Source organism: Acanthochromis polyacanthus, chromosome 14 (genome assembly GCF_021347895.1).
Source record: "Acanthochromis polyacanthus isolate Apoly-LR-REF ecotype Palm Island chromosome 14, KAUST_Apoly_ChrSc, whole genome shotgun sequence".
NCBI lineage: Eukaryota > Metazoa > Chordata > Actinopteri > Pomacentridae > Acanthochromis > Acanthochromis polyacanthus.
In genome coordinates, this window is record NC_067126.1 from 34,823,511 (window position 1) to 34,835,823 (window position 12,313).

Consider the following 12,313-nt stretch of genomic DNA (forward strand, 5'->3'; position numbering starts at 1 on the left):
CGCAGGATGACATGAAGGTTAAGAGAATTTCATGCTTTGTTATCACTTACTGAAGTGTAAACTAAGTAACAAATCAAGGCCAGAGTCTATGACTTGACTGTGTTTGAGCATCTAAAAATTTCTTTTAAAGATTTTCAAAAAATCATCAAGAGCAGTCAGCATTCGGAGGCAGCAGGATTTATTTGTCGACAAAAAATCCAGGAGTAACTTTTAGCAGTGACAACACCCCAAGAAGAACTGAAAAAACTGGGCTGTGCACGTCTTTTGTGCTGTGAGCATTGGTCATTTTTCCATGCCTATAGGGCATATGGTAGGAGTGACAGTTTTGACACCATTATGCCTTTTGTAAATCTGTTGCTCAGATCATGACATCAGGTTATCATATTTCACTCTAGATCTAACTTTACAGACGACATGCTCATTAAATTATCATTACGTCATCTTTTACAGAAAACATGCCCAGACATGTTCAATTTTTTTGCTCCACATCTTACCCTTATTATTTTGTGATAGATTTCATGCATATTATTCCAATATATATATGAAGTTATAATACCTTAAGTTTACACCATTGTGTTTTGAGTGCATGTGTTTTACTTCTGGTCTTCAGTCTACTAGCATTTGCCATAATTATATCATCTCTTATTTCATCGTACCCAAAAAAATGTTACACTACATTACCTCTGTTGATTTCATCTCCTGTCATTGCATCCTCTCCTCTCATGAAGAGTAAGCAGTGAGTGATGAGTTATAATCATTGTGCTGGTTCATGTAAACAGGGTGAAGGACCCTGGGGAGAACGGGGAGACAAAGGTTTCCCAGGTTTTCCAGGTCGACCCGGTGCAGCCGGGCTGAGGGGAGAACCAGGTACAGATCTGGGTGGCTTTAAAGGTCAGCATGGTTTACCCGGTGATGATGGCACCCCCGGCCTTCACGGTCTTCCAGGGACACCGGCACTCCAGGTGAGAGGCAGCTGACTGCTTCCTTTCCTGCTTTTATTCATTCTCATTTTAGTAACTTGTCCTTCAAAGCTTTATCTTCTTCCAGGGATTTTATCTGTTTTCACTTTTCTAAGTATTTCTTTATACCTCACCTTTCTAAAAAATGCTCCTTTTGTGATTTAATGCAAAGCAGAGGAAACGCGAATGAAGATTAATGGCTTGTGATTAAAAAAGGAGGAAGCATGATGAAAGAATTTGCGGTTTTATTTACTTTCTTTCCTCGCCTCCTGCTGTCTCCTCGATGCAGGGCTGCATCCCTCAAACCAGCTGCAGCTGAGCTTGTTTGAGATCATGCTTGTGCTTTTGAGTAACTCTTGTTTCGAATGCCTCTCTCTTTCATTCTCTCTCTTTCGCAACTGAAAGGCGGCTGTAGTCCGACAGGAGATGGAGGACAGGTGGATACAACAGGTAGCTGGTATAATGCCGTTTCACCTTGATTCTCTTTTTATAACAGCTCTGTTTTGCTTTGCTTCTGCATTATTCAGCTGAAGTGCATGACAGTATTTGAATTGCTTCCAATGTTAGATTTAGTGTATCATGATGCTAGCTAATGTAATGATAAACCGTGTTCAGAAAACCCTGTTCACGCTGGGCAGCAGTTAAAAATCACTTACACCAAATGGTTTAGAAAACAGCCCTTCAACATGTAGCTATGATGTTTCCCTGAAGATTAACTTTCAGTTTTTATTTCTCAGGACTTTGGAGGGTATTCCAGGACCTTCCTGGGCTGCCTGGACTTAAAGGTCCTGATGGATTCCCAGGTTTCCCAGGTAGCATAACAAGAATATGATGCTAAATGTCAGCTGCCAGGGTAGATGTTTTCAGGTGTTTTGATACCCTGTTATATTTTGGTTCCAACAGGTGGTATTGGTGAAAAAGGAGCACCTGGTTTATTTGGAATAAAGGGAGAGAAAGGGAACAAGGAGATCGAGGAGTAGGTGGCCTTCCTGGACCACCAGGTGAGGAGAGACTAGACATCACTAACGATGTGCCACTGATCACATCTAATTTCAGATTTGAATATTGTCTTTGGCCTAGCTTCTCTTTTTTTTGTTGTTCCTTACAGGTTTTATAGGGCCCCGCGGAGACTTCGGGGTTCCTGGTAGCAAAGGTTCAGTTGGAGACCCTGGTTTGCCCGGTGTGCTGGTCGCTATGGAGCACAGGGTGAGCAGGGTGCTCCAGGTGAAGTCCTGGGAGCATCAGCTGGACCGCCCGGTGATCCAGGACTGCCTGGGCGTCAAGGAGATAAAGGCCTACACTGGGGATCAGGGCAATCCAGGCTATTCAGGTTTAGACAGGTCACCACCTTGTCAGTTAATTAAACGAAGCATTTGAGAACATGATCCATTGTTAATATTCATCTTCTTGTCAGAATGGCCGGCAATGCCTGGTATGATCGGCTTCAAGGGTGAGAGTGGCCCTATAGGACTGCAGGGGGAGGAAGGAAGACCTGGGCCAGCGGGCAAGTATGGCTTCCCTGGAGATCCTGGAAGAGCAGGTCACCAGGGCCGCATGGATTGCAACAGGACAGCCAGGTTAGAAAAACATTCACACAGAGACATTTTCAGAAATGTTCCCATTAATTTCTAACATTGAGGTCCGTCATTGTGCTCACCAGGTTTCACTGGATGAGAGGGGAACTGAAGGAGACTCGGGTCCTCCAGGTCCAGTAGGATTAAAAGGCTATCCCAGGTTCATTCGGTGATGATTGGTGCCATTGGACAGTACGGCCCAACTGGTGACCCAGGACGGACAGGTGCAGAAGGACGTCAGGAGTTCCGGAATGAAAGGTTTGATTCTCTGATAAGTCATTGTAATATAATGCCAGACTATCATGAAACAGCAATAATGTATGTCACGGCGACTTCTTCCTTTTCAGGATACAAAGGGTCTGAGTGAATGAAGTTTAAGGGGGTCAGAGGAAATCTGGGAGTTCAGGGCTTCAGCGGTGTGAAAGGAGAAACTGGAGTACAAGGACGAGTTGGCCCAGATGGAACGACCGGCCACAGTGGAGAAAAAGGTAAGACTAATCCTAGATAAGTGCTTTAGTCACGGCCAGGATGAGGCATGATTTCTGCTTTCATGTAGCTGCTTACAGACTGAGCTGTAGCACTTTGTATGGGAGTATTGCTGAAGTGTCGAGCATACTGGACCATCATAGCAGAGGATAGCAGGAGAATTTAAAACTTTCCACTGTGCCTGGGTCCATCAGTAGAAAACATTCACAAATCAAACTACACTGGAAAAAATGCCCGTCTCAAAACAAGAAAAAAAATATATTTCAAGGAACTTTTACCTTGAAATAAGTGAAAAACTCTGCCAATAGAACAAGTGAAAAGTGGCTTGATATAATTTCTTAAAATATGATATTTAGATCTTAAAATTATCTGGGAAAACTTATTTTAACTTTATTTTACCAGGATTGTCAAGCTTGGGTGTCTTAAATAAGCTAGATATGCTAAAAAGAAAGGCAATAGTAGTTTTTCACTTAAAAATAGATTTTTGCTTTATGTAACCTCCTAATTTGAGATGTATTAACCCTCCTGTTGTCTCATTTACAGGCACCAAAAATATTGTTTCCTTGTCTGAAAAATTCAGCAAAAAAATTCCCCAAATTTCTGAAAAATTTACAAAACCTGCAGGAAGAAACTTCCAATATTTCCTTAAAAGTTTTATTTTTTTTAAAAAATCCCCAAATTTGGCCATGAATTCTTGTAAATATTTTTCAAAAATTTAGCAAAAATCTTCCAAAAAATCCTAAAACTGCTCTAGAGTCATTACATATATATCAGTAAAACTTCTAAATTTTCTTGAAGAACATTCACAAAAAATCAACCAAAAATCCAGCGAATTTCGCTGGATTTTGGTTGATTTTTTTGTGAATGTTCTTCAGAAACATTTTTTACATTTCTTTTTTTTCCACCACAAAATGCTCGAAGATTTTCCAAAAATGTTGAAAATGTGGACATCAGAAGTTTCACTGTGAAATTTTTTTTTTTTTTCACATTTCAAACTTTAAAACGATTCAATTTTCACTCGCAGGGCGACACAAGGGTTAAAGTTATTTTGAATTTTCTTGTAAAATGCAACTCAAAGCAAGATAATTTCAAGATTGTTTGACTAAACAAGATAGTTAAGATGCTTGTCTTAAAACAAGTCCCTCCATCTTGCTGAAATATCACTTGTTAAGTGAATTTATCTTAAATTGAGTGGGATGAGACACTTTGACTAAAAATAAGACAAATAGACTTGGTAAAAATTTAAATCTCATACATTTCTTCCTTATACCACATACTTTTTAACCCTTTAAGCTTCAGTGTACCGCCGGCGGTACACCTACTAATTTGCATAGGAATTTCAGGAATGTCCGACGGGTGCAAACGCGATTATACAAACACTATACACCGATGGAAAGCTTAGATTCTCATGATCCGCCGCAGTATAAACCACTTTCAGATGCGATTACCACAGCGGGTGAGAAAACACATTTGTCCGACAAAAACAGATATTCATCCATCGTTCTCTATACACGGCCTTCAACGCACACAGCGCGACTCACATTTCCGGGTTTATTATTACACAAAAAAAAAGATTCCACAAAAAACAGCCATAATCCAACCTTTTACATCAGATGACACAAGCCAGTAAACTATTTTGTCCAAAACATGTCCTGAAGTCGGTATAAAATCCCCGAATCGGTCGTTTTCAAGGAAATGCACCTCCCGATGCGCGTCCAATATTCCCCGTATTTTTCGTAATTTTTTTTTATTTAAAAATAGAATATTAGCGATTTTTTGTACTGAAAACGGCTGGAATTGACTGAAGCTTAAAGGGTTAAAGCACCACTTGTTTGAAGTGGGCATGGATGTTGTGCAGACCCTCACAGATTTGGGTGGATGATGTAACTTGCATCACATGAAATGACCTTAACTAACTTGCACCCTCGCTGCTACAACTGTCTGCTAGGTGATCGCGGTCTGGGGGCCACCTGGGCAGAAACCTGACATTCCTGCTAAGTTGATTGTTGACATGAAGGGAACCAAGGGAGACCAGGGCCATGAAGGAAGTCAAGGTTTTACTGGGCCAAGAGGTGAGCAGCTCCAGTCTAATGTCAGTCACATTTTTCCTTCCTGCCTCCTCTATCCTCTCACCTCTCACTTTCTCATGTCTTGCTGCTTTCCACAGGTACTAAGGGTTTCCCTGGTGTGCCAGGCTTTGAGGGAAGTCACGGTCTTCCTGGAGACCCCAGTCATACAAAAGGTTTCCATGGAGATCCAGGAGCACAGGGGCTACCAGGAATCAAAGGAATGCCAGGAATAACTGGAAATCGAGGAATTATTGGTTTTGAGGGAATGCATGGCACCAAGGTGAGCAGAATTAGGAAAACTCAGTGACTCAGTTGACACCTCTGCTAGTTATTAGGCATTAAAGAGACACTCCACCTATTCACTAAGCTTTTGAACATGTTTATGATGCCTTTTGTAGCTCTGGAGGGAGCTGTCCAAAGTTAATAACCCTGAAGAGGTCATGAGTGTTTCCTCTACTTGTTTTTGACATTTAAAGTGAGACTCATAATCAATCCGGCAGCACAACTGATCACATGGCTGTAACATGATTAGACTCGTTGTTTTGTTTTTTCCACCCACAACTTTTATGTTTCTGTCCACCATCACGGCTCTTATCTGTGCTGTTTCCTCTCACAGCAAGAAGCCATTTTTAGCTTTAAATAGCTGCTGGTCACTTCCTGCTCGGCACCAAGCAGCAGCCAGACACATTTAGAGGTAGAACATAATGAGCATAGCAGAGCGTTTAGAAGGTGAAAAGCTACATAGTTCCCTCAGGAGTTCAAAATGGAGCTGAAAAGAGAGTGAAAGTTCACTGTGTAACCATAAAAGTTCATAATATGTCATGCTTTTAACTAACTACTGCACATCAGTTATTGTGATATTTACTTTTTTCGAGAAAACCAACAATACAAATTTGTTTTTAAAAAGTGTGTGCTTAATCCTCTGAGCCACTGGTGGGTGTGAAAGGCATGTTCTCCTTTAAAAAAATGATTTGTTATAACAAGAACTTGCAGAAATGGAAAGAATAGAATATATTTTTGACTTCTGATGATCCTTGAACTACTCATCAGTGACATGTTATTCTATTGGGAAACTAAATCCAAGCCTAAAAGCATGATGTTTTTTCTAAGTCATTTTATTCTACATGCTACTTTTATTTTAATTCATAATTTGCCAAAAATAAACCCTCTGATACAATCAAATTCTGCACTCCTAGGTCTTACAAAGACTCCACCTAACAAAAAATCATCAGCTTTATAGTCAAATTCAACTGTGAATTTTCTTTTCTTGCAATGATTTTTTTAAGTTCTCTTGACCCATTTCAAGCCATGAAAATTCAGTTTCATAGAGATTCAGGACTTTATATTGCATTAATACAAGAGGAGCCCACAGTGAATACACATATGACTGGAGCAAAAAACTGCCCAGGACTTGCTTGGGGTTCAGAGGATTATGAAGCGATGGCAGTCTAATGACGATACCATTTGTTTGCAGTATTTAAAATAGGTATAGAGTGATCCAGGTTAAAGTCAGGGCATCTCAACCTGCTCAGTTTCCCTTTATCTCTTACGTTGGGGTCACCCTAATGTGCTTATTTGTTGGAGTTCTGATTTGAGTCTGCTAATTTAGATTACATGACATTCATCACGAGACCTCATACTTAAGTGGCTTATTCTAAAATTCATCATGTTACCTTTCAGGGAACCAAAGGAAGTCCTGGTGCTTATGGCGCTTCAGGGGAAAAAGGAAGGAAAGGAATAAAAGGTACGATGTCAAATTTAAACTTCAGACAGTCCAGGATCTGGGTACTAATTGTAAAGTGATTGTGATTGCAATATTTTATCCATAGTAAATTAAGCAAAATATTACAGGTGACAGAGGCCTTCAAATAGACCTTCCAGGATCTCCTGGATTCAGAGGAGAGCAGGGATTACCAGGAGAACAAGGTACAAAGTGGAGCTCATATGGTTTTGTTTCTTCTCCTCTGGTTCTGTTCAGCCCCAGCCAACAGAAATTCTCTGATATGAAAGATTTGATTTCCATCTTACAGGCCAGAAAGGATGGTTTGGATTCACTGGTGACAGGGGTATACCTGGTTTTGATGGTATCGAAGGCAAAAGGGGAGAATCAGGTGATCCGGGAGTAGTGGGATTCCCAGGTAAAAGATTACTCACTGTCCAGTTAAACTATGTTCTTTTAAATGTCATATATTATAGCAAAGTTGCATTGCATCTACATGTAACGTATACATCATAGGCTTAGATGGGCAGAAGGGGCTTCCTGGGAACCAAGGTCAAAAAGGCTTTCCTGGGGTTCCTGGAAGAGAAGGACATCCTGGCTTCCCTGGTTTCGCCGGAACCAAAGGTAACAAAATCTGACTTGTTGTTCTTTCTCTTTAACCTACGTAGTTTTTTTTTTTTTTTAACCATGTTTCTACATCTGAGCCATGTGATTGTGTGCAGGTTACCCCGGTCTGAAGGGCCTCTATGGATTAGATGGACTCAAAGGACAAAAAGGTGTCCCTGGAACACCGGGTATGCAACCAGATTTTAAGAGCTCAGAAATCATCTCTATGTGCAACATTAGAATATACCATGCTATATTATATCTGCAGGAATATTACAGTAGTGTTTCAAGTTTAAAGAAACTGTCTGGCACTACTTTTCTAGAATTTCCTGATTAAAACTCCTAAAAACCAATTTAGCTGTTCTCATACAAGTTGTCCAGTGTTTTCCGAGACCTTACAAATGTAAACTCAGACAAAATGGACTGGAAATGTGTTGTGGTTTTTCTGTAAAGACCTCAGCAAGACACGTGTTTCCTTGTCATATTTGCGTCAGGTCTGGACAACTTTGGACCAGATGGAGAGCCGGGAATTAAAGGACAGAAGGGAGACACTGGTGACCCCAACAACCAACCTGGTGTTCCAGCACAGCGGGTTTGAAAGGCTTCCAGGGACCTTTAGGTTAACTGCTACTGTTGTGCATTAATATTAGACCAGAGACAGATACCTGGTGAACTCTCAGTAAAAGAACAATACGGCACAGCAGCACATAATGTTCTTAAAGCTTGAAACAATCCCATTTTTGATGTGTTCAGGAGATCACGGTCACCCTGGACCACCAGGATTCCGTGGCCGCGATGGACCAGATGGGACCTCCGACAACCAGGACCCAGTGGAGACATCGGCTTCCTGGGCCTACAGATACCAAGGTTGAACAGTTCAGTTTAGCAAAGAAGCCGTGTTGTAGGACGCGGTTGAGCAGCAATATACAACTATATGTATATGATGGTGCGTTTAGAGGCCTTCTTGTCCAGTATAAAATGTATTAACTCTAAATGATTTGTTTCTCAGGTTTCGCCTGGAGCCAGAGGAATATCCTGGTGTGAATGGTCAACCAGGAGAAAAGATTGTGAGCAGGAATAAACTGGGTTTCCTGGATTCCCCTGGGACGAAAGGATTCAAAGGAGATCAAGGATTTATTTGGATACAGGGGACCGGACGGCTGGTTTCTGGGAAGAAAGGTACGAAATAAATATTGATATTTTCAAGAAAACACCTTAAACAGCAGCTTGTGCTTGCTATTATAATGGAGTGAAACGTTTGCAACAGTAAATCTTCGGATGAGACAAAGTGTGTTTAGTGATAGGATGTCTACAGTCTACATAGTCAGTTGAAACAATAATACATTTGATTTGAAAGGAAATAAAACATAGTAATATAATGCAGTTTGTTTAGTATTTACTGCATACATTTTAACACTGGAACTTTAATACTCAGAAGTCACCGCAAGAAAAACAATAAGTTAGAGTAGGTTAGCATGTTGCTGTTACTTGGTTAAAAGGTCAGGAAAGATATTGTATTGTATGATACTTGAATTTTCCCTCAGGATATTAATAAAGTATCTATCTATCTATCTATCTATCCTATCTAATCTATCTATCTATCTTATTCTTCTTGATTTTCATTCTAAAGTTCCTGCAAGTTATTTTCTGGCAATAAATATATGTCTTGGTTCATAAAATCTCATTAATGCATAATATACTTACTACTGCCATATGCTCACATTCTTGTTTTTTACAGGAATAAAAGGAGAGCAAGGACTGATGGGACTTCCAGGTGCTATTGGCATAAAGGGAGAAAGAGGACACTTGGCCTGAAAGGAACCACAGGACTGCCAGGTTAAAAATACCGTCATACCAAATCAAGTGTCCACCAGTTAGCATATGTGTGCTGTTTAGTTTGTCTTAGCTGTTAAACACTCCGTCCGTGCTGCAGGTGTTCGTGGGCTTCCGGGCCATCGGGGTCCTCCAGGTCAAGTCCATGGACTCCAGGAGAGAGGGGTCCTGCCGGGCCGCAGGGCATCCAAGGACCAAAGGGTGTTAGAGGGGAAACAGGACCACAAGGGCCCCTGGAGATGCAGGTCAGTTATTCTAGAAATCAGTTTGCTTGTGGAAATACCCACAAAAGATGTACAGCTTAGTGACATATATCCTGTTACTGCACAGGCTTCATGGGACCCATTGGGCAGAAAGGCATGCCTGGGATTAGCGGTACACCAGGAACGCCTGGATTCCGCGGAGAGTTCGGACAAGTGGGCCACCCTGGTCTGCAAGGCATGGACGGTGCGTCTGACACTCTGGGGCAGTTTGGGATTAGGTTAATAAGCCTGGATTAAAGATTTAGACTAGCTGGAGATTTAAGAGGGAACCAGTTACAAAGACGTTTTGATTGTTATTTTTTGTGAAAGCTGATGTGGAGAATGAATCGGTGAGCACTGAACTGGAGATTATCAGCCGAGACAGATTAGAAAGATAAATTTGCATTATGTAATTATCCTAGCAGGGGGGTTAGCAGGGTTTGAGGGCAGTTTTGCGTGTAATACTCAATGCATAAATTATGTACAGTATGTGATTGTATTGTAAGCCAGTAATTGGTTCACTAGACAGTGGAATGAACTCCTCGTTGCTCAATAGGTCGCCGTGGCAACCCTGGTATCCCAGGGTTACCTGGTATGCCTGGCCGCAGTGTCAGCGTGGGATACTTGCTGGTGAAACACAGTCAGTCAGACCATATGCCCATGTGTCCAGTGGGTATGTCCAAACTGTGGGATGGCTACAGTCTGCTGTACCTGGAGGGTCAAGAGAAGGCCCACAACCAGGATCTTGGTAAGTCGGGGTGGACAGTAGAAATGTACTACAGTATGTCCCGTAACTACTATGACTATTTCAAAACCGTGCAAGTAGGATTTTATTACAGGGTTTTGCCGATACATTACACTGGAAGAATAATGTTCTCCAAGGTGCTCAGGAGGTCGGTTGTTACAGCATCGAGGAAAACTCACAGTTGTGTGTATTTAAGCTGCCTCAGTGTCTTCTGTCGCTGTGTGTAATCCCATCTGACTCAATGATGTTGAGATCACAGCCAAACCATCTGCTGCAGGGCTCTTTGCTCATCTTCCTGTTGAAGATAGGTCTTTATTTACTCGCTGTAGGTTTGGAGTCATGACAAGGCTAGAGGATGACTCTGAGCACTTCCTACTGGTATTGCATATTATATTAGAATCTAAACATCTAAAGTACCAGGCTATAACCTTTTTTTGCATAGAGCTATAAGTCAGTGTGATAATGAATTAATTGGTCTCCTGCATTTTGATTTAATTAATTAGAATAGTTTGATCTCAAGGCAGTTAAAATCAGCCTATGACCTTTCAGAATAAGTGAGGGAAATACTGCCCAAATTTTATTATAGACTGGAATGACTACATGACACCATCCCTCAGTCATTTTGTACAGTGACTCAGTGCTAGCAGTATGATGCAGTCTTTTTCCACTTCCTGTTCTACCATCATGATGGTCTTATTCAGTTGTGTGTGGCTGCTTTTACTTTGCCTTTTCATCAGATTTTGACCCTAAATTAAACCCACAATGTGTTGGAGGCAGGACAGATAATCCCCTTTGAACACTTCCCACAACTTAGAAATCACACTAAATGTGAAAAAATCTCAAACCATCATCCCCAGTCGTTCAAATCACATGATGTCATTTCCTCCTGAAGAAAAGACTGACAAGACTCCAAGGCTTTCTTGGTTATTTCATATAAAGTAGTGTGTGACTTATTATCAACAGGTTTACTATAGTATCTTTATAAAGAACTTTCAATTTCAGTTTTCCTCAATTGTATATCTAATATTTTAGAAAAATCTTTCTGTAAAATGCCATGTGGTGTTTGGTTATAGGTGGCCATGTTGATTTTAGGCCTGAAAACAGCAAAAATGTCAATTATGATACAAAGAGGCCTGCAATTATATATTTACCCAACTGATTCCTAGACAAACCACCGACCACAAGCTCCTGCACTAAAATCCCCACTGTGCACCATATCAATAAAATGCTTTCTCCTGTTTTCCAGAATACAATTTGTTTATTTCTTCTCTCCAGGTCTGGCTGGTTCCTGCCTGCCGCGGTTCAGCACCATGCCTTTCCTGTACTGTAACCCTGGAGACATCTGTTACTACGCCAGCAGAAATGATAAGTCCTACTGGCTGTCAACCACTGCTCCTCTTCCCATGATGCCTGTAGAAGAGGGAGATATCAAACCGTACATCAGCCGCTGCTCAGTGTGTGAAGCTCCATCGGTCGCCATCGCAGTCCACAGTCAGGACATCACCATCCCACAGTGTCCGGTGGGCTGGCGCAGCCTGTGGATCGGCTACTCCTTCCTCATGGTGAGCTCTAGTTTTATGTGAAAATTTTAGAAGACTTGAAGCAGTGTTACAGTTTAATTTTACCTGAAAAGGTGAGATTTAGGTGATATTTATAGGAACTATCCAGTACTAATTATAGTGTTGGTCATAATGTCTTTTATGTTTAATAAATAAATCCACAAGTAAAGGTCAGGTTACGTATCATGGCTACTAATGCTAAGCTTGTGAATTGGTTTTCTAATGTATTTTGTGGCTCTGGAGGATCTTTGTGAAAACATTTCAGGTTTATAACCACAGATTTACAACAGAAAGTCTCCATTACAAACTGTGAAAGTGGAGACAGAGAGATGTTGGTGTTTACTGAACAGGGATGGTTCATAACGTCATTAAAAGTCACTATATCTCAACCTCTGCTTCATTCATTTTGACATTTTTTTCATTCTGTCTTTGCAAAGTCTCAGAACTTTATGGACCTAATGGTTTTCTTTCCTTTCCATCATTCTGTGAGCTGTTCTTTCCTATTTTTCAATCATTTTGG

General features: G+C 41.0%; 1 protein-coding gene across 1 annotated transcript in view; it reads left to right on the plus strand.

The window, feature by feature from the left end:
- LOC110952330 (collagen alpha-2(IV) chain) overlaps positions 1–12,313 on the plus strand; it is a 72,240-nt gene that overhangs the window by 58,011 nt on the left and 1,916 nt on the right. Inside the window, 20 exon segments of the mRNA XM_051959453.1 lie at positions 780–969; positions 1,863–1,935; positions 2,113–2,257; positions 2,259–2,299; positions 2,620–2,665; positions 2,913–3,021; positions 4,968–4,980; positions 4,982–5,091; positions 5,187–5,368; positions 6,769–6,832; positions 6,940–7,014; positions 7,119–7,226; positions 7,325–7,432; positions 7,531–7,602; positions 7,909–8,006; positions 8,168–8,244; positions 9,348–9,496; positions 9,578–9,694; positions 10,046–10,237; positions 11,510–11,796. Of these exon segments, the coding sequence (XP_051815413.1) occupies positions 780–969; positions 1,863–1,935; positions 2,113–2,257; positions 2,259–2,299; positions 2,620–2,665; positions 2,913–3,021; positions 4,968–4,980; positions 4,982–5,091; positions 5,187–5,368; positions 6,769–6,832; positions 6,940–7,014; positions 7,119–7,226; positions 7,325–7,432; positions 7,531–7,602; positions 7,909–8,006; positions 8,168–8,244; positions 9,348–9,496; positions 9,578–9,694; positions 10,046–10,237; positions 11,510–11,796 (2,256 nt within the window).